Genomic DNA, 24,105 nt, shown 5'->3' with positions numbered 1-24,105 from the left:
GATACCTCAAGATTTTCAGTTGTTATAGTCTAATTTAATTGTTGCGCATTCACAAATTGTACTCTAGGACAGGTCAGTCGATACTAGTAGCACATAGCGTTTCATCTTTTTTTTAATAACATACAGTTCTTCAACTCATGTATCTGCTCTCTTTGTGGAGCATACGAAGTCTACAAACTGCCTCCAGGCTCAGCTCCCTTGCGCCATCCCAAGTCTGGTCCGCCTCCCGAATTCAGGCGAGAACTGCCGATGAATTATTAGCAGTGGGCGTCCTGATGAGCTGGTTACTCAACGTCAAGGGTGGCTGGGCATCTAGGTACGAGTTGTAGCATAACACGAGTTTTTGAAACATTAAAGTCCCATATGGGTGGAGTATAGATATTTACCCTATCGTGTTGGTGATGGCATGTTACCAGGACCCAGAACACTCGTATACTGAGCTTCGAGAATAAATATCAATACGAATTTTAGGTGTGCGCTGATTTTACTTTGTGAGGAGTGTAAAAATATTATTAATAAAAATAATATCATGAAAATTCCCGGTTACAGATGTCGCCAAGTAAAGGCTAAATTTTACATATTTTTCCAATTATCGATCAACATAATACTGCATCAAAACAGTTCATTAGTTTTGTGTCATTAGATGTTAAGGGAAGGCAGAAGAAGAAATACTAAATTTATACTTGTCTTAGAAATGCTTTAATTGGCATTAAATTACATTTAATTGGACAATTTCTCATACACTTATTGTAAACGCTTCATCTCCTACAGATCCGTTAGTAAGCCGTGGACTTAACTTATGACCCTGACGGTTTTGCAGCAAAATCGACCAACGAAACCCGGAGGTCGTTATACTGATGTTTTTTATTGTAATAATAATATCGTGATTTCATATTAATTCCTTTGATTCCGCCGAAATGTTTAACTGCGGTGGAAAACACTGACTTGCCACAATTCATTACCAAACGAAAAACGTCGTTACCTCCAAGTAAAAATTATATTAACAATATGCTACCAAATTTGTGTGCACGAATACTGTGTATTCATCTCTCGGGGGATTTTTTATCGATACATATTATAAATATCTCACAGAGACGAAGAACTTTATGGGAAGAGAACATGGTTTTTTGCACATTTATAGGCCTTACGACCTGTCGTCGGTGAATTTCTTCGTTTCTAGAAAACGTCTGCTAAATATCTGAAGTATTATAGAGATGATATTCTAACAATATCGACAGTAAGTGTACTCGCGTTTTTTTGGTGTGGGGCTGCTTACTGTTATGTCAGTCCTAGTGAAACATTCACCATTGTTCTACCCGTGATCGACGATTTGTACTCATGCTTCCATTGAAAATGAGACTTCTTCATATATGTTGAGATATTAGTGTTTGGTTTCTGTGCTTGATCCAAAAATGGAGAATTTGCGATGCGAAAACATAAGATGGGGTGTGGTCCGCTATCGTGGGCTGGTTTGGCGATGCGATGGACATTTGGGTGGACGCCGGCTGTGGGGCTGTGGGGCTGTGGGGCAGTGCGTCGAGCTGGCTGCGAGTATTGTCTCGTCAGGCGGACGGCTCCGAGCACGATCTCCTGTATCAATAATAACACCGCTAAACGTGGATTACACGCGCTCGATACTTCCTTTACTTGTTACTTGTTACTTGTTGGTTCAACGGGGAAGCTACAATTTAACTCAAACTTTTAAATGTACCTATCTCATGAAAAATAAATTATAATTAATTGGTAGTAAATATTCTCGTAGCAACCTTCTCACGAATCATTATTTAGTAAGGATTTTATTTTATTTACCAGGGAGCGGGAGCGTCGTAACATCATCATCGTTATCAGACCGGTCTGAAGTTGTCCGAAACGACGAAACCCAGTGACCGGTCAAATAAAACAATTATGGAAAAAAACTATATGGTTTTATTGTAAAAAATGCAGTTCCACCTAGTACAAAACTTAAATCTTAAATATAACAAATCAGGGAGTCTCAATCAAGTGATAAATGATAATGACCTAATGGTGCATAGAACACTGCGTCGAATGCCGACATGGAGGCGGACAAATCATAAAAATAAAATATCCCAAAAAATATACTTCTACGTTCCGACATCATCTGACTGGTTAGCGTAGTCAGATAAAAATATTAAATATGTAACTTTAAAGTAAAAATTCAAATATAAATCTGACGTTTGAGATGTTAACGTTTTCGCGACCAATCTCTCGCGGTTCTCCGGCAGAAGCCGCTCGCGATTGGCCCGCCCTTCTGGAGGCGCTGCGCACTGGAGCGTCGCGCTAACTGCCGCGGACACTGCGCCAATTCGCCACATCAGCAGACCATTCGTCGCGCTACCCAATACCCGCTGCCCAGTGCCCACTTCGGGGAATAACACGCTCCGTGATGTTTTAATCACTAGCCCACCGTGCAGAGATGGCCAACGGCTTGCGATCGAGATCATTGGCAAATCTTACATTCATATTATCAGCTAGCGACGTCGTTGTACTGTGCACATACAAAAAACACGCTTTTTGTCATAAATGAGAAAATAATTGTGTAATGGAAATTACTCATCGGGAATATTATATGTGACTTATGTATGTAATAAATAAAGAAATAAATTTAAGAGTCAGTGGGAGATTTGCTTAAAATTGTTTTTTCTTTTCTTTTTAGGATTTGTATCCTGTGCGCCGTCTCCATGCAAAAATAGTGGTACCTGCATCTCTTCACCTAAAGCCGAGTCCTATTGCAAGTAAGTACCTTTTCACTACATCCAGCAGTTCCATATAAGTGACTTATATACTTGAAGTTGTATTTTCACGCCACGTCCGCAAATAACGTCACATTTTTAACCATTTGAGATGAAAATGTTTTTTTATGGCTGTCTATTACGGGATTAGAATTTAAGTTCTTCTGATATCCGGGCAGTTACTTTGGCCATTAGTACATTATAACTTAACAGTCCGGTTTTTCTGAAACTATGGAATATGACTAAATCACCATACTTCATATATGGACTGATAGTGATTTTAGTTATCAAATGGAAAATTACAAATTTAGTCCATCAATAATTGATTATTAAATTTATATTGGTCACCGTAATAAATATTTTTTTCTTCTAATTTGTTAATCTGAACGAAAATATGACGGATATAGATGCAAAGACAGACATCACAGTGATCTGGAGAAAATTCAATAAAATACGATCAAATACGTGTAAATAAATCAATTCATATACTTTTTATACATCTCACATAAATTTATTAGGTTTAAATGGCAATAAAACTGGTAAAATAAAAAAAAATAAAAAAATATTCCATAATGTTTAATGGAGAAAATGATTACAGGAATAGAAAATGATTACATCTTGAGGAAAAAGTAACTTTATATTATCCACTGACACTTCGTGATGGAATTGCATTTTTAATTTATTATTAGATTAAAACCAATATTTTTAGCTTTTCCACTTTTTTATTTGACCAGCGACCGGGTTTCGTCGTTACCGACAGTCTGATGATGTCGGTAACGACGAAACCCGGTCGCTGGTCAAATAAAAAAGTGGAAAAGCTAAAAATATTGGTTTTAATCTAATAATAAATGAAAAAGTAACTGCCTGCTCCACACTCGAACCCCGGACCTTCGGATATCGCATCCGCTGTTCTTACCGATCTAGCCTCAGTCTCTCATCTTAGTGGAGAAATTAATCATACCCTATCGAATGTAATGACTTCAACACTCGATCGTATTTTTGATCAAACTTTACCAACTATCGAGTGGGTACATGAACCGTTCACCTTACCGGTAGATGGCGGTCGAAGCTTTTAAGCTGCTTATTCTGGGATTTATATCATTATGAATTATTCAATTTCACTTCCTCAGTCAATAATTTGTTGCAGGCCGAATTTAAAAAAAATTCAACGATCGCTTATTCCTACGTAAATTTGTAAAAAATATATGTAAATATTTTGGAATACAACAATCTGGATGGTCAAAACCAAGTCTGTGATCGATACTTTCATTAAAATGTTGGAAAGTAATCGGCGTTTCCGGTACATGGGAGATTAAATAAGTTTTTTAATATTTTTATATTGATGCTTCATTTACAATCTCTCTCAGATAGACAGCATCAATAAAAATAACGACTTAATTGATTATACTACAGATGAAAGATTTCTGTGGTTACATAAAAATGTAAAAACACGTTCATTGAGCACCGACTCTAGTACTTGTATATAAGGTAAGTGTCTATAAAACTGACCTAGCCCCTATTGCTGACCTATTTCAAAGAAACAACAGATAATAAGACACTGGTTCAATTATTACTAATTTTTAATATTACCAACACTGCAGCCATGCTTGTGTTATGTGATGACAATGTTTTACAGTCAATATTTTGATTTTTCATATTTGAAATATCAGTTATAGTTTGGACATCTGACAAGTAGCGCGCGCACACGGAAAATCCTTAACAGACAAGCATAATCTTTCAAGTTTTATTTTAAAGGTGTATTCTTTTTATATGATTGATATTTACTAATATTTTATATGTGTTAGTTAGTTAAGTGTATTGAATTTACAAAAAACAAAGTATTTGTGAAATAACCATATGATTAATACAATACATTTATAAAATAAAAGTTGTCAGTATTACATTCACCCGAAATTTCATTAGTTTCCTTTACTGACCTATAGGTCAGTAATGAGTAAGACGAGAGCATTTTTAAAGTTTACATAAATTTGTGAAAATTCTTAAATACGTAAATTTCTTGCGTGCTTTGGATAGCATACAGTTTTTGGATTATGGGGGCCTAATTCTGACCTATATATTTTTGCTTGGTTTTATAATTATAATAAATAGTTTCAGCGGTCAGTAATAGAAACGAATCTAGATCAGTATTATAAACACATACTATTTCAGAAAAGGAGTTTCGTTCTGAGCCATCTTTTTGTGATTTTTCTTATGTTAAAATACAATTTATTTTTTCTTTTTTAACATAATATCAACAAAAAAAACATTGTTTATTATCAAACATAAACTGATTCCACTATACTCGCATGAGTGATCACCTTGCCTTCATGTAAGTAACCATCGAGATAACACTGCGTCAATACATCATCAGTGCAGATGCAGTGCACCATCGGGTGCGGATAAGGGTTAGTAGAATATAAATATAAATATATATATATATATATATATATATATATATATATATATATATATATATATATATATATATATATATATATATATAACTAACTAACTAACCATCACGCCACTTCCCCGCAGGGGTAGGCAGAGAGAATAGAGCGCCACACCACTCTGTCCTTGCAAACATTCTTCGCCTCTTCCACGTTCATGCATCTCCTCATACATACCCGCCGATTGTTACGACTCCTAACCTGACCACTTTCAAGTATTTGGCATACCTGATCGTGCCATGTTTTTCTCGGTCTTCCTCTGCTTCTTTTCCCGCTAACTTTCGCCTCATAAATTTGTTTTACCGTTCTTTCCTCACTCATTCGTTCTACATGTCCAAACCATCTCAACACACCTTTCTTAATTTTATCGATAATGTTTATCTCAGCTTTGCATTCCTTCCTTATTTCACTATTCGCACATCTATCATACATCGTTTTGTTACACATTCTTCTGAGAGATCGCATTTCGACTGCATTCAGTCTACTTTCATCCTTCTTTTGCCAACTCCATGTTTCACTTCCATACATTAGAGTTGGAACCAGGACTCCGTTGTGCACTGCCAGTTTAGCTTCCGCTGATAGGTTTTTATTTGCTATAACTGATTTCAGTGCACCGTTCACTTTGTTCCCAGCATTCACTCTCCTTTCTATATCTTTATCAATCTTTCCATCCCTAGAAAACATACTACCCAAATACACGAAATCATCTACCTGTTCCAGAATCTCTCCGTTTACTAGTATTTCACATTCAGATATATATATATATATATATATATATATATATATATATATATATATATATATATATATATATATATATATATATATATATATATATATATATATATATGTATATACATATCAGGCACACTACCATCATGCTCTAATGTTGCACACCCAAATGAGGTTACTCCTTGTAAACCTCCAAATCCCACGATCTTAAATGTTCTAACAGCGTTTAACTGTCCCGTTCCGAAGGGGATATCAATTTCTTTACTAGCGCTGTATCTATCTCCACAGTTTAACCATCGGCGGTAGATCCCCAAATTTGCACGCGTGTGCATCGTGTTCTCGAACGCAAGCGTTATTTGGCAAATACAGAGTGTTTTTTTTCGTTTCTAATAAGAATTATTATTAATTTAAATTATCTACTGAAATTTCTTGGTGCAATTGCATTTTCATATTTATTTTATAAATATCTACCTTTTTACACTAATTAAATTGTCATAATTTTAATATTTACTTTACCCTAACAATGAGTGGAAAATAATTGACAGATGATATGATTGAGCAACTTCTGAGCTATACGGACACTGATGTATGTATATAAGTGATGATGAATTCCATTTAGGGTTAGAAAATAAAGATTATGCTTCCGACGCCAACTCAGATAACTATATAATCCAAGAACTTGATGAATCTGACTCTAACAGCGTCAAGCCCGTAGATATAGTAGACAACAGTAGAAATGAAGAAAATTCGTTCACTTCCAAATCAGGCTACAGATGGACAGATATTCCCAAACCCAAGTCCAAACTGTTCATACAACGTAATGTCATTTTTGTATTGTTTCTCGCTATCTGATTTTTTTACCATTCTTTGTTTTTTTTTTTCACCATAATATACGACAAATTAGAAACACGCTAGTATGTACCGAGTAGTATGCTTCTCTCTCTCTCTTTCTCTCCTCGCCCCTTCTCGCTTGCATCGTTTCCGGCCGAAGCGCCTAGTGTCCAGTGATGCTTAAACATTGGGCGAAATTGAATGTCATTTCCGTAGAGAACTTCTTCACAACTATGTTTTTTTGAAAATTATTGTTTATTGCAGAAAATTCAAATTTAAATGGAAAAAATAGAATAACAATAGCATGATAAACATTTTGACATTAGCCGAATTTGTGAAAAACCTGTATTTTTAGCATTTTACTTGGGGTATTGCCAGTACCCCCTTCGGAACCCGCGGATTGTTTTTTTTTTACTCTGGACAGGAAAGGTTAAGCAGTCTCTGTGTGCCAGAAGATAAAGTGGCAGAAAAGAAGAAAAAAAAACTGAAAATCACCAAGGGTCTTCAAAAAATCTTCCTCGTAAAAACTAAAATAAAATGAGTCCTGTATTGTAAAGTAGGAAGGGGAATTTTTTAGGAATTGTAATAAATCCCAAAAAGGATGGTTCCGCTTTGATCAAGGTCGTGGTATGCCTGAACTGGAAGTGCCAGAAAAACAGGATACTATATAGTATACTTCAGAAGGAATCATAAAAACAATTCCAGAACCGGTGTGACTAAATGCTAGAGGAAATTATTCCATTCCAGAATTACTTATTTATAGTGAGCTTAAAAAAATACATTAACAATACATTTTGTTTAACCAATATGTTTTTTTTTAATAAATAATAAATTGTCACATAAGTACTTACTTTTACATTTATTTCCATTACAAATACTTATATCTTACTCCAGTTTACATATGGTAAAATATATTAAAATATGAATTGAGTTGTCTTTTTCACTCATAGTCAGTAATAGGGGCAACAGCAGTCAGTATTATGAAATAATCCATTTCGAATAGGTCAGTATTGAATACAAAACCTTTAACTGTTTATTGCGTGGATTTTAATATATGCACTTGACTTTTGACTATTATTTTTTTAACTTTGTAAGGATAAAACTATCCCATTAAAAAATAAAAATAAATTAAAAAAATTATCAAGCCGTTTTAATATTAAATAAATATTTTAAAAATATGGACCGGCTTAAGACAAAAACTAGGTCAGTATTATAGCCACTTACCTTATTTGGGAACTTAAAATTTTCGTTTGAAAGTGACCTAAAAATAAAAAGGCGAAACCATTTGACCCATGTGGTATAATTAAAACTGTATTAACTCTTACCTGACGATTTATAACAATGAATGGTAAATTGAAAACAGAGACGAAGAAGTCTTCGAAGAGAGGATAGGGTGGTAGTAGTTCAAGTGGTCACTATGTAAATTATGTAACATTCTTCATTCTGCGCATGTTAGATGAATCATCAATTCAATAAAAAACTTCATAATCTACGTTGAAATGTCGATAAAATCTTAATATGCACATAAATTAAAGTGTCCTTACGTATAAATATGTCTCTAAATCTCAAGAAAAATCGTGTCTTTATCTCAAAAAATGTGTTGTGCCAAAGTTCCGCAAACATCTAGACTTTCATAATTTTATCAATAACTTCTTCATCTCTATTGAAATAGCAATAAAATGTATTGTTTAATGTGTTTGGAAAATAAATTTATTACACGTTTGCCTTGGGATATTTGTCAAATGGAGATGTGAATATGAAAAAGCCAAACGGACGGAAATACTAAATGGTCAAATAAGCAAAAAGTTGTAACAAGTACTTGACTACAATTTGCGAAAGTTATTTAAATACGAGTAGTGATGGCAGCTCGAAAGCATTGCAATCACTAAAGAGAATAGATTATTATTTATTATGAGTAATATAGAGCTTTTTGAAACGCCTTGATATTATCACCATAACACAACTATACCATTTAGTATTTTGATATAAATCTAGACAATTTGGCCATGAAAACTTGCAGATCTTGGACGTTTTACGGTAAACAGGGGCGTCTTTGACGATCGAGGCTTCTTTGTACAAAGTTTCTTAATGCTATAATAGTGCCTATATTTGATTATCCGGCGTGATATTCATGCACATCATCAATTGGTGCATAACTTCTAAATGTATCTTTCCTCACTCTTGTTTTAACTTTTCATGCTCCTATTTGGTTGTAAAAATAATTCCCCGATAATTTCAAGCAGCTTGACCAACTCTCACTAGTCTGTTCCTGGTCGTTTGGGAGATATGCTTCATAGCAATGAATTCGCCATTGTATACAAATACATATTGTATTATAATTTTATTAAATAAGTTTTATAAATCATGCTACGGGTGGACTGTAAATAATTTTGTGACGATTGTTACGCCTATGAGAGCATTTTCAATTTACATGTAAAACTTCTTCCATCGGAAGGGTCAATAAGTTATTTTTTGTAACAAAAACAATTATTAATTATAAGTCAAATTTGAGCGCCAGAATGTAGTTTTTGATGGTCGTACGATATTTTGTCAAAAGAAAGTGTCCCCTGTTTACAGTTCTCGCACTTAGCCCGAGGTTGCTTTATATTTCGACAGGCGTTGCACACTCCGTTCGCCGCTAAATGTCAGCCGATACCCGAAGGCGAATAGGCACTAATATTATAAGGTGATGTATTCTAATATCGTGTTTTTAACCGACATAAACTATTTAACACTCGCATATTAGATTACCTGCTCCTAAGTAGAAAGACACCGCGTGTTTTCATTTTAAAATTACTTATAATTTTACCCTAAAATCAGTATAAACTAATAAATAATATTTAAAAAAGATTTATTATGTAACGGGCATAGAAACCTTAATACTTTGATTAATTTTCTATTCATTGCTACATTTCTTCTTCCTCTCTTATTGTACCTTCTTTCCCTCTTCCATTTCCTTCCCCATAAGGCAGCTAAGTCCGTTACCCTGAGCTCCTTCACTTTCGTCATCTGCAACACAGCAAACACGTTCTACCTCTGTATATGAACCTGGAGATTAGGATTGATCACCCTGCCTTATGTGGTATAATCACGAGTCAACACCGTCTCGACTCGATACAGTGCCTTATACTCTCTGTTGGGGCAAAGGGGCAAGAAAAAGATTTTTCATTAGATTCCGATAAAAAATCGCTTCCTCTGTTTATTTACTTCGGTTTCTGGGTCAACATTTAACTTTTTAAAATATGTATTTAATAAAAAATCGACATCTCAACATGAAGAATATAGAAGTCTGGGCATTTACGCGATTTATGACCGTCATAGTCAAAAAAATAATATGAAAAATAATTCCTATATAACTGGAGATAATCCAGATTTGTGAACAAGTATTCAGACACACTCAAAAATGTTGTATTTAATAAATACTTAGTAAATGAACGTGTAAGCCTTTATAGGCGGCCATACCTTTCTATAATACTTCACATTATTGACTCTGACCGGCCGCCAATGATTGTATTACGGTACTCGGGAGTTTGCGGTTCGCCAATGTTCTAGCTCCGAGTTCCGAGAGCGGAGCCCGGACTGCCTACAGCCTGTAGTCTCGATCCTTGCATACTATTAGCCGCGCCCAAACCATCTCAGCGCATCTCAAACAGTTACATGGGAAAACGTTCATACATAAAATAGAATATCAAGGAGTAATGATATTATTCTTTCCCGCATGTAACTAGTTGAAAGACAACGACTTTTCTACAATAAGTCGTTACTTTATTCCACTTTTGGGCTCAAACGCTCGACGTTAATCATTACGTATTTCGAACTCAAATTATTTGTTTTCTTCAGGGATGTACAGATAAGTAAGTATCTCTGTTGAAAAATATTTCTAACTCAAAAGTGGTTGAAAACGTATAAAAGTTTTTTTTTTAAAGAAACAAGGTTTATATTTTGTTTTATTTTTTTTATAAAATGTGTCGAAAAGTATCAGGTGTATTTGATGAAAGTTTTAATGATATTTTATTTTAAAACCATTATAAAGTGGTAAGATAATATAGCACTAAAGCTCGTTATGAAGATCTTCCAATAATAAATAACCAATCAAATTTATTTTGGACCGCTTTTGAAAATATTCCAATTATTATTTATTTCCCTTTGAAAATGTCGTAACATGTAAATAATTTCACTTTAGTCTATAGTTGACCTAACGAGGCAATGGTAATTCCTTAACCGGTTGTCTGGAAGGAAAGTTTTAAGTGGTATCACACAAAGTGAACTATGATTGATAAGGAAAGTGTTAATAGTTAGTTAGACTATTTTATTTACTTTATTTTAGTCCCCTAAAAACCCATTGAAAATTTCGAATCGCTCCCCTGTGAAGTAACAAATCTATAGTTCTTACTAAGTACCGAGTATATAGGAGAACGATGGCAACAATCGAGATGAAATGACGCCTTGGTGAAAAGCACCAAAATGAAGATGTAATATATATTACAAATATTTCGCGCGCCACAGTTAGGATTTGCAGGCGATAATAGGTAATATCTTACGGCGACTACCATCGCGAGGCAAGTTCCAAGTTCCACGGAACGAGCCCGAATGCCTCCGGCTCTCTCTCACAATGGTGAGCTTATTGCATCGTCCAATCGGTTTTATGGCCTGACCGGAGATACCAGCACATGCCGCGGAGTCTAGCATAGGTAGAACACCGGGCGGACCTCGCCGCAACCGTTCTAGGCAAATCCTGAATACTCGATAGTTTTGACGTTTGGAATCAAACATAAGAAAATTCAATGATGGTACGATTAGAAAAGACGTGCGTGAAATATGTATAATTGAATTATGATCAATGGGTCGACGAGATGCGTCTGGAATAATAATGGAAATAACGCCAAAATGAGCAACACGAAAGCTATTACAATTTTCGCAGAAATATACCATAACACAAAGACACATTTTAGAAACTCACATTTGAAAATCCTTATAAACCTTGAATACCTTAAAAACCTCATAATATTCCTGAATTTTTTGGGAATTTATACGTATACTAACGTAAATGGGTTTTTAGGAGCTAGCAATGTTTGTGTTCAGTAGCTACCCTAATTTAGTTCGTAAAATGAACGCATTTTTTCTTCTTGTATTTAACAAGATGTCTTGCTATCCCTTTTTCGTTTTTAGTGCACCGACAGTGCACCCCGTGTGTTTTTTCTTTCTTTTTTTAAAGTTGTTTTATTATTTTCCCTAACAGGTCGTTGAGATTTCGGTTATTAAATTTAGGGTCGTTTCTTACATCCTGTTACGTCTTTGTTGCCGAAATATAAGAAGCGTGCTTGTTTGTAAAATATTTCTGATTATTTATAATATTACTTTTATTTTGACTTAACGTTGCTATTTATTAATTTAAATGCAAAATAAATATTTTTTTATTGTGTTTTTTTAAGCAGTAGACATATTTAATTAAAAAAAGGTTGAATGAGATAACTATTAAATTTAGTATTATAAAAAAAAAGTTAATAGAATTCCAGAAACTATTGTGAAATTGACATTTCTTATAAGTGACGTCATTTTTTTAAAATTTTTATTTTTGGATGTAGAGTTTACGTTAAGAATTTATTTATAAAAAAGACCAAAAGTGACACTCGATTTCGTGTGATTGTGGTTCAATCCCACAAAACTCCTTGGCCCCTTGGATAAAGGATAGACTTGGCTTAAACTATACAAATCTTGGCTTATTTGCCCTTTTGTGTCTTCTGATATAGCTTTTATAAAATTAGCTATCTATTAAGACTTTTTTTATAACATTTGACAAGGAGCTTGCGTTTTTCTTTTGTAAAAAAAACTGTATCGGTAATTTACTTCTTTCAGCATTTTATCCTTTCCATTTTACAGGTTTTTAAACCAAGTTTATATTGTTTTGGTATCGATCTATCGTCCAGAAAATATCTCTATTTTGTCTAAATTTCTCCGTTGAATCGATCAAAAATTTCGCATACTTTGTTTTTACTCGAGGTTTTGTAAAAAGAGAGGTTTAAAATTACGGTAATTCGTATTACTTACGCTCTAAGCTTAGACAAAAATTGTTAGACAATCATTAAAAAAAAACGTTTTCGATTTTTTCATAATCGGTCCTTCCAATATTGGGCATCAAATATAACAGATGCAATTTACGCGTACCCGGTTCACTTGTTATAAAAGATTCGATTGTTGTATTTTCCCCTATAAAGGTTACCATATCCACTATATGGCGTACATACACACTAGACAGTAAATCACTTATAGTGTCGTACAAAACTGTCCATTTTTTAACCCCAAAATTGTACACAGATTATGCGTGAGTACTTGTATGAAAATGTTACCGCTTTGCCCAGTGCGTGATCCATTGTTATATTTTTGCTTTGTTTCTTTAGCAAATGTTTGCATATGTCACGATTTTTGCATTTGTATATCAGTACTTAAACCGCGTATGTACTAAATCATCAAATTTCATGTTGAAAATATCGATCTTAGATAAAAGTTGTAATACCCGCAGTTGAGAATAAATTTTCTTGCACGTTTATCAAATCATTTTTCGCCTACTGTTGAAAATATATACCACGTACATGATCCAAAATTGAACGTCCCCAAAGTCTGGTTTTAGAGCTCCAAATGACCCCCTCTAATGATTGCCTAAGAAAACTGCTATATTACCGCAAATGAGATTTAGAGACAAAAACCACTCATGTCACAAAACCAGTTTTTTACGGGAGACAGTAACAACCAAATATCTTAGTTGAAATATTTGTAGCACAGAATATGTTTGACTCCAAGTTTTGTGGACATTAAAAAAATCTGTACAATGGTGTATAATAATTATAAACAATAATCTAATAATGCAAAAAGGATATTTAAAAATATTTAACTTTTGTCGTTTTTGTTTCAAAATTTTCAATTTCAATTTACCTAGCGCTTGAAGTTAGTGCATTTCAAATCGTCATAAAATATAAATATAATCGTTACTAAGTTGCTATAATTTATTTTTATAATGGAGAAAACTATTAAACGTAATATTTGCAATATATTTTCCGCCGTATTTAAATGCCACTCATCTCATTCAAACATCTGTATGTATGTTATATTTATAATCCGACACAATATACCCCATCGACACTTGAATCAGCGTAACTCTTGTCCAAATCTGCGTGGCTTGAAATGCACCTACTCGCGTTCCCGGCTATCCCTTTCCTAATATGTACCTACATATCGATAACAATTGCCATTAATTTTGTTCAACTCGTCCCCTCAATAACGCTTATAATCGAGCGTTAAGCGATATTGTATCTTAATTCCAATTAGATTAGGGCCAAAATAGTATGTTTTTTTAATGCACTTAAAAATGTTGCTGTTTGCATCGTGTTTTCGAATTTAGACTTTATAGCTTATGAGATGAGGATATACTTTTGCATATCATGTCATGTTACTGTCACCTGCATTGATACACGTCCAGTGTTTGTCAAAGTTTAAAAAAAAACATTTTCTTGTCAGAATTATTCATTAGTGTTTCTAAGTGTATATGTATGCATATATATATATATATATATATATATATATATATATATATATATATATATATATATATATATGTAATAAAATACCTAGGTACCTACCTATACATTTTATTAAGTACTTACAAAAAGTACCTACATAAAACAGTTCTACCACCAGATGCCGCATGCGTCGCTCAGAATAAAACAAAAGACTTCCGATAATATTATTAACTGTCAGAATCAGATAGATAGATAGATAGATAGATATAAAAATTATTATAAAGATAAATTAAGAATAAACTTTAATTACAAAGCAACACATTGTTTATTTTATTATTATACACCCACTTTACATATTATTTACACCCAATTTATAAAGAAAAGTATTACCACGTTATAAAACGACAATTTTGTTAATTAGAAATGGATGATGAAACATTAGATGTATTAAAACAATTACTACAATATGTTCGGAGTGAGAGAGAAAAATTAGAAGATGATCAAAGAAAACGATTAGAAGATAATCAAAGAAGACGTGGAAATCTAAGAACTAGTGATAAAATTAAAAATAAAAGTCCATGTAAGATTTGTGAAAATTTAAATAAGGGAACTCGATATCACTCTGAAGCAAGGTGCTGGTTTAAAACAAAGGAGGATGATAAGATTAATAATAAAAATGAAGATTTACAAATTACACAGAAAAAGTGCTTGAAGAATGAAAATAAAAATAATGTGGAAAAAATTTCTACAAAATATAAAATAAAATATACTCCAGAAAAGAAGAATTTCGAAGCAGATTGTATGAGCAGGAATCCAGTATTAGAATCGAAGGAAAATGCAAATGAACAATTAAAAGTTGTAAATTTGGTTAAATTAGAAGATATTTTAAAAGATCAGAATAAAAATGAAGACATACAAATAACACAGAAACAGTGCTTGAAGAATGAAAATAAAAATAAAGTAGAAAAAAATACTACAAAATATAAAACAAAATATACTCCAGGAAAGAAGAAATTAGAAGTAGATTGTCTAAGCAGGAATCCAGTATTAAAATCGAATGAAAATGCAGATGAACAATTAAAAGTTGTAAATTTGGTTAAATTAGAAGATATTTTAAAAGATCAGAATAAAAATGAAGACATACAAATAACACAGAAACAGTGCTTGAAAAATGAAAATAAAAATGAAGTAGAAAAAACTTCTACGAAAGATAAAATAAAATATACTCCAGGAAAGAAGAATTTAGAAGTAGATTGTCTAAGCAGGAATCCAGTATTAAATTTGAATGAAAATGCAGATGAACAATTAAAAGTTGTAAATTTGGTTAAATTAGAAGATACTTTAAGAGATCAGAATAAAAATGAAGGAATTCAAAAGAAAAAAACAAATGGATTGAAAAAAAACTGTGTCTACTTTAAAAGGGTCAAGAAGAAAAAAAAAATACAAAAAAAAGAAAGAAAAAAAAGAACGGAAAAAAGAAAAAAAAAAAGAAAGAAAGAAAAAAAAACAAGAAAGAAAAAAAAAGAAGGAAAAAAGATAGGAGGAAAAAATAAAAAAAAACTTTATCATATCACTAAACTTATACCAGTCCCTTCACTCAAGAAGATGATCCGGAGGACGAGTGAAAATTTTACTATGAATTTTCATCCCCAAGGGGGGAGATGTAATAAAATACCTAGGTACCTACCTATACATTTTATTAAGTACTTACAAAAAGTACCTACATAAAACAGTTCTACCACCAGATGCCGCATGCGTCGCTCAGAATAAAACAAAAGACTTCCGATAATATTATTAACTGTCAGAATCAGATAGATAGATAGATAGATAGATATAAAAATTATTATAAAGATAAATTAAGAATAAACTTTAATTACAAAGCAACACATTGTTTATTTTATTATTATACACCCACTTTACATATTATTTACACCCAATTTATAAAGAAAAGTATTACCACGTTATATATATATATATATATATATATATATATATATATATATATATATATATATATATATATACATATATATATATATATACATATATATATATATATATATATATATATATATATATATATATATATATATATATATATATACACATTTGAACTATGATTTATATTACATAAATACGGCTGTAGTTGAATTAAGTTAATTTGCACATTAATTTCATATGTGTGTTATTCGCATTATTTTTTGTCAAACCTGGCTACAAACTAATATTACATTTCAAAATCGATCAAATGAACGGCGCATCGGAAAACACATTGTCCTTTTTAAGATTAGAAGTAAGTAATTTATTAAGTATGTACGCATTATGCATATACACACATCATCATACAAAATTGAGAATCTGTTTTTTTAAAAGCACTCGTAGATATTCGCTTTGGTTGGCCAATTGTCAGTCAATTGAGTGCCTCTCCCCTTAACTGTCATTATTTGTCCCGCGATTATGTGCTTTACTTGCTTGCCATAAGGTCTACAATCGGCTCCAGGTCAGAGTCCTTACACGAGAACCATTTTGTTTTTTTAAACTATTGTGTGGCCAAACAATAGCGGATATTTTCTATTGTAATTTTTATTTGTGACTAGCACGCGGCGTACTTTAATATTTTACTCTTCATATTATTGTCCCGTATCCGATGTTCATATTTATTTATTTAGTATGTTACATCGTTTTTTTAAAAATCTTTTTGTCTTTCACAATGATAAGCCTCGCATAAGGTATTTAATTCATTCCAGGAGGAATTTCGTTATGTGAAACGCATTTTCCCATAGCAATACGTGTCAAAATAATTCGTTCTGTAGCATAAAATAAGGTAATGTAACGTGAAGAAAATACTCACGTTTTATGATGTCATTTTCCAAAACTTTTTCTCAAATCTAAAAAAGACAATCTGCTGGCTTTGAATTTCTCCTACTTATTTTCACTGCTGCTATTTTTAGGATAATTTTTCTTTGAATCGTCGTAGATAAGTTTGGCTTTATTATATATAATATCTTGGCTAGAGATATCGCCTTTCACCTGCCTTTCCTCAATCCAAATCACCAAGAGCCTTTCCATTTCCTCGTGAAATAAAGACCCATGCTTTTCATGGAAAAGTTTCGACATTCCCTTATCCACCATGGCTGACTCGATGGCACCCTTCTTGGCAAGATGAAATACTATATAGTCTGTTGTGTGAAGCGAGGTGACGAATACAAAGTTCGTTGTGCGCAGCGTTCATTATGCGAGGCATCACTTTATTACCACTATAAGGTGTCCCACCAGGCCATCTAATACGGTTTGCTTGTCGGCGGAGATCTTTTATATAATCTTTAAAACACATCAATCTATATAAGTTAATAAAGAAATCTAGTGAAACAGTACAAACAAAAAACAGATTAGTCTACTGCCAGTTGTCACACTGAGTAGTTTGCACAGCTTATATTGCCTGGAAAAAATATTTTTTAAGACTGTTAAAAAAAAATACAACAATTTAAATCGTGGGCGATGTCGGGTGAAAGAAGAGTTAATTATAAAGCCACTGTCGAGACACTTAAAAATCAGCCTTCTGCATATAACACTAAAAAAATATAAAAATATTTGACTGTCTAAAATAAAGGATTAGTATCGCTGCACTGTGCGGACTGGAGGACAGAGTAGATTGTCATCTCGAACAAGTTTCATAAAACGGAGACAAATTCAAAAATACCAAAGCGAGCGTGCAGTTTAGTATTTAAGGTGGAAAACCATTATGACCGCTGACCGCTGACCAACGGCGAGCTTTAAAGCTTTTAGCGGCGATAAAAAATATCGGACAAGGGCCGGACAAGTGTCAATCTCTATATACACGTACTAAATACGGAATTGGTTAAGCAATATATCAGCATCTCTTATATCACCTAATATTAATTTATAGAGTTTAGTTTTGGTTCTTGAACTTTTCTTCACAAATTTATGCCGAACAATATTATATGTTGATGGCGCAAAAAACCGTCTCACAAATCGACATTGATGTCCCCCACCGCGTTCCTCGTACCAGCAGTTTATTAATTGTAGTGCACTTCAGAATTGACACTGGCTTTTTTCGGCTACATCGAGAATCCTTAGACTACAGGTATGTTACGTATTACCAAATATATGGGCATTTTGAAGTTCTTAATGCTATTCCACAAAGAAATGTTTGAAAAAAATGCAAAAATAACTAATTAACTTGCATACAAAGTAAATCCATACATAACTGACATTATATTTTACTGAAATTATGACAAAAATGGATAGATAGAGATTTCACGGTTAAAATATTGATTGTTGATCCGTAACAAAATATCACAGAGTGCTTCGGATTTGGTTGGTTAATTTAATTACCGCTTATGTATGCGCCACTGCTCTGTGGGGTGTGGCAAACGAGTGACCCTCCCTGCCTATTAATCCAATTATTTATGCAAAATACTTCTCTATGATCTGTGAACGTTATATAATGTAATACCCATGTAATATTCCTACTCAGAGGTACATAATCGCGACAGCTTTTTCTTCTTTTTTGTTTCGTACAATCACTTTTGCAGTTTTTTTATGTTAAACTTTTGTATCTCTATGTTTTTCCTGTTTCGGCATTTAAATTGCCTCAGACATTCAATAAAACTTCAAAAACAAATATTTATAGTAAAGGGATTAATTATATGTGATCATCAAAATGATACAAAATAATATATTTTTTCTTAAATGCAGCTCTTTTTTTCGTTTGAAGTTAAATTATGTACGAAATTTTATTTAACGTAAGTCTTTTTTTACTTCAGCAGTAAATAGGGTACTTAGTACTCCCGTGTGCGCGTATCAGTTGGGGGTTAATTTATCTATGTTGATAATGTTATATGTAGAAAGCTTATTTTTGCAGTGTGTTTAGAACGGTAGATCCGTTTGTTTCTTCTTGCAAGCTTGCTTTTCTATTTTTCTATTTTCCTCTTGTTTTTCTATTTCTGTTTTTGTTATTATTTGTTATTATTTTCTTATTTTGATTTTATTTTACAATACTATGTAGTTCTAGACAAAATATTACAATGCTTTGGAACCACCGTTTCCCAAGCTGGAATAAAATTATTATTATTGAAAAAAAATTGAAATACAAAAATAATAAATTCAATAAAAAAGGCCTTTTCTAATGATTGCTCAAATTCTTATCACGCGTTATTGAAAACCTTAGAAAAAATATTGTGTGGTTCTACCGAATCAAATAGATATCAAATTGAATTAATTCATATCTATTAGATACTACGGAAAATCAAGGCGATTTATCTTTTCCATCATTCATACAAAAAGAAGGATGTTTAAGCGGCTTCTTTTGTATGAAATACTGTGGTTAACCGTGAATAAGTGAACTCGTGTGAACAAGTTCTTCGGGCTTACAGACTTGGATAGACTGACGTTCACAAATTCACATCTTGATCCACATCTTGATCAATTATTGTATGGATTGGTTCATTGCAATTTCCCGGAAATTAGTCGGATTATTAGTAATCAAGACTGATATATTAAATCTATAGCTAACGGGTGACTTACTATCTGAGTTATTATAGCTAACGTTGTCAAAAATTCAAAGCAATCGGGGAATAGGAGATTCGAGCTTTTGAACAAATTATAATAGTATTAATATTTAATTATTTTTTATATATACAATCCCATCACATATAGCACAGCTAGCGCAGCAAGTATATTTTTGCATTCTGCATCGTTCGACGTGGTGTCCTCACGCTCAGCAATCATATAAGATGTACAACCTAATTTATTCCCAGCTTATTTAGCTTTTTTTGTGCCGACGTTTAACAAAGTCTTGACGCGTAGTGCGATTTCTTCGAATCCACATTATTTTTTGAAAATTCGCACTACTTCGGGGATAAATTTCCTGAACTAGCATTTTTTCTAGGTACATATATATGGTATATTTCCCTAATGTATGATATTGAAGCACGGAGTTGGCAAAATAAAAATGTAGGTTGACTGAATGCAGTCGAAATGCGATCCCTCGGACGAATGTGTGGCAAAACGATGTATGAGAAATGTTCGAATGCATTATCGATAAAATTAAAAAAAGGTGTATTGAGACGGTTTGGGCATGTGGAAAGAATTTGTGAGGAAAGAACAAGAAAAGAAATTTATGAGGCGAATGAAGTTGGATAAAAGATCCGAGGAAGACCGATGAAAACGATCAAGTATTTCAAATATATACTTGAAACAAGTCAGGAGTCTTATTTTGGAATAATCGGCGGGTTTGTATGAGGAGATGTTTGCAAAAATATATTTGTGTGGCGTTTTATTATCTCTGATTTAACCCTGCGGTAAGAGCGGCGTGATGGTTAGTTAGTTGGTTATATAGGTATATATTTTAACATTATTATGATTATTGTGGCATATTCCAGTTGCAAATATCATACGACGTAAGCATTTTACTTAATTATTTACATCGTATACCTTGTCAGTATTTATTTATTATTTATTTTAACAACAAAAATGTGTACGTTGCCTCCTGTTTTTCCTTTTTTCTTCTCATTTTAGTCTTTTAAATCGAAGCTACCATTGCAAACCCATTCAATTTCCGTTTGGATTTAGCAACGAAAGAATTGTGTAACGTTGTATGTAGGCAAATGTCTTTATTTTGTTTTGATTGATTAGTACACTATTTTAGGTCTGAAGGTTCAATAATTAAGACGGTTTTATTTTCGCTTGCTTTATGCCTCACGATTGAGGATTTGCACCCACGCTCACGAGCAGAGAGAGAGAAGATGGAACACATTAATCCTGTCCACGGTCCATGATAGATCGCCACTCCGCCGCATCAATGCCCAATATTCCTATTGTTGCATTCTTCCCGTATTATGCACAGCGCATCTTATAAGGAAAATAAACACCGGAGACTTCTTCTCTAGCGAATGTCAAACTTCCCCCTGCAGTAGAATCTCTATTTTTATAATGGTCGAATACTTAACTAAAATGTCGTGCTGCATGGGAAAAAACTATTATAAATTGTTAATTTTTTTTTATAAAATATCACGAATATGGAGATGTCAAGTAGCAAGAAATAGCGTATTCTAAGATTATTTAAAGCTATTAATGGCATAGAGATGCAATTTCAACCACAACATGATAAAGTATACGGATGCAAAACCTGGAACTCCTGAAGCAAAAGGTTGTACATATACTTGCATTTGGCTCTCTTGACTCCGTACGCTTCTCGGCTGCATACATTCTTGGTACGATCTTTTCAAGTTAAGTTTTTGATATATTTAAAAGGATGCTAGGTCGTATCCTATCGATGTAAACTAAAATGCATACCAAAAATAAACATTGGATGGTTTTTCACTACGAAATGAGAACTTACTTTTGATTTAATTAGATTGGTTTTTAATTTAAGAGTTACTTTTTAATCAGGGTTTAATACACACCATCCAATTAAGTGCACTTTGGATCATGTAGTAAGAATTTGAAGAAAATGAATTGTCATGTTTGCTTGGTTATATATTTGTTGCTTTGCATTTTCTCATATTTTGAGAACCGGTTTCTCGGCAATCAAGGGGCGATCTTTATAGCCGAGACAATGGTGAATCCGGGGCCCGATATTGTATTATACTGCGTCCTCTATCCATCTATCTACAGCCTGCGTCCTTAGTCCTTCGTCCCTTGGCTTTTTATATGCCACGCTATCCAATCGCCTACCCGCTTCATCGGTTCGAATCTTTAGATTCTCGACACGCACAAAAAGAACACGATACGCGAAGACTGCAGTTTGTTTTGTTTTGCCATGCGGGCCATGCTATCTGTTGACGACGAGATTTGTGAGTCATCTCCCGATTTAAAATTCTCTCTGATTTAAAACATACATTTTAAATATACCAGCAACAACATAAGCATGTTTACAATGTTAATTTTCATTACTCTCACTTGAAATATAAACTATATTTGAATATAAATACTTCCAACATTCGATACTTTGAGATGATTAGTATCTTGCATATAAACAATATGTGCCCAAGTCCGCCTCCGTAGTGCAATGGTCAGCACGCTCGGCTACCGTTCCGGAGTTCCCGGGTTCGATTCCCAGGGGGGTAAAATAAATATAAATGATTTTTCACTTTAATATTTATTCAAGATTTCTCTGGACTGGTATCTGAAGCGGAGGGCTGATCACCTTTCCTTCATGCGTTAACGATCAAGATAACACTACATTTATATGATGCAGTACCCTATGCACCATTGGGGTGCGGATAAGGGTTTGAAGAATATGTGCCCAATCCTAATGAAGTATCTTGTCTAACTTGGAATAGTAAATTTGGAAAACTTATTTGGGTGGAAAAATTGCACTGCATATGTATCTGAGTTGTGAAAGCGGGAGGTCATTTATTGATAATTAATTTTTTAGAATAGGTTCGTTTATCTAGGATTTCTTGATAGAAGGAGCTGTGTACATTGAAGGACCGCCGAGCTTGAGCCTCTATTTCTATTTTACATTCAGGATTTAAAATAATTTTACCAGCGTAGGTATGAGTTGCTTTTGCTGCTTTACATGATTATAATCCTCGAACCTTCAAGTGGTCCTAAAATTCTTTGAACTCGGTGCGGGAAGCAAAAAGTTTGTTCATCGACCCATTAGCCTTAGGACCATTCGGTCTCCGTAATAGGGGTCCGAGCTAGAGCCATAATCTCGTAGTGGATGCAAATCAAGTCATTAGTCTAATGGAAACTTAAAATAAAAACCAACAAAACGTTTTTATTGAACAAAAAAAGCATACCAGATTACGATATTTTTAATCTATTAAAGACATCACATTGTAATGGATTTAGTCACATTTTATCGCTTGTATGAACAGTACGTATTAATGTTATGTCGTATTTTTTTGCTTTTGTTTCTTATGTTTTTTTTTCTTGCCTCTGAATTAAATTCTGGATATAATAATGGAGATAATATTCTGGATATATTTTAAGAGAGACATGTTTTTTTTAAAAACGTAAACCAAACAAGTATGTACACGGATTTCGACATGTGAAATATTGTCAAAAATTACAAACCTCTGGTAAATCAATGTTTCGCACAAAATGCTCAAGCCAGCTCGTAATTTTTTTTTTGCATTTTAGTATGTTGGTGATAATATGATTGAGAGACACCCATATCTGAATTTTAAAGAGAACTCTACCGATAATATTTTAACTTGAAGGCTTTATTAAGATATACATAATCTAAATACCCAATATCTGCTTCAATTTAAGATCAGAATACCCGAAAATTAAAAGCTTTCGAGATTACCGATGCATAACATTCCGATGAATTTAAATTAACTTTTGATATCCGAGATGAAGGTGAGAATATCATAAAAATTTAAGAGAAAAAAATAATAAAAAGATGTACAAAAAGGTTGTGGACTGGGTAAATACTTAAATCTATCGTTATCGAATTGTACGTTCCACTCGAGGCGATTGTAATTTATTTAAATGTACCGAAAAACCAACATTACTCCAGGTTCATTATTGTATATCCACTCTCTCTGATGGCCAGTCCAGATCGCGAAAGAGCTTTAAAAAACCCGTTTCAAATCTGTAACACTAATCGAAAATCCCCATAGCAAACGTTCCCTGGTCGATTGACGGAATTTCTCCTTTACTCGCAGGCACTTTTGCTGCTTCGGTCACTTGACCGTCTGCAAACCGGCCTGAGAGCCAGTTTTTTGCTGAATCACATTGGCTGTGGAAACAAACAGTCATCATTCACATCCAATGTGGTTTAAGTGCGGCGACGCATAGTCAAAAGAGTTGTAGCATTTCTCTGGACATAGGCTTCTTCGTTTTTCTCAA

General features: G+C 33.3%; 1 protein-coding gene across 4 annotated transcripts in view; it reads left to right on the top strand.

The window, feature by feature from the left end:
• The window catches only part of N (neurogenic locus Notch protein), a 101,466-nt gene that overhangs the window by 31,562 nt on the left and 45,799 nt on the right, over positions 1-24,105 (top strand). For all 4 annotated transcript variants that reach the window (XM_088269955.1, XM_088269958.1, XM_088269957.1 and 1 more), the window contains exon 2: positions 2,675-2,753. In XM_088269955.1, coding sequence (XP_088126081.1) covers positions 2,675-2,753 — 79 coding nt within the window. The remainder of the gene's footprint in view (positions 1-2,674; positions 2,754-24,105) is intronic.

Source organism: Brachycentrus maculatus, unplaced genomic scaffold (assembly GCF_059751285.1).
Source record: "Brachycentrus maculatus isolate JH-2025_06_01 unplaced genomic scaffold, ASM5975128v1 h1tg000368l, whole genome shotgun sequence".
Lineage (NCBI taxonomy): Eukaryota > Metazoa > Arthropoda > Insecta > Trichoptera > Brachycentridae > Brachycentrus > Brachycentrus maculatus.
Note: the sequence above shows the minus strand (reverse complement) of the source record. Positions and strands in the feature narration are given on the sequence as shown.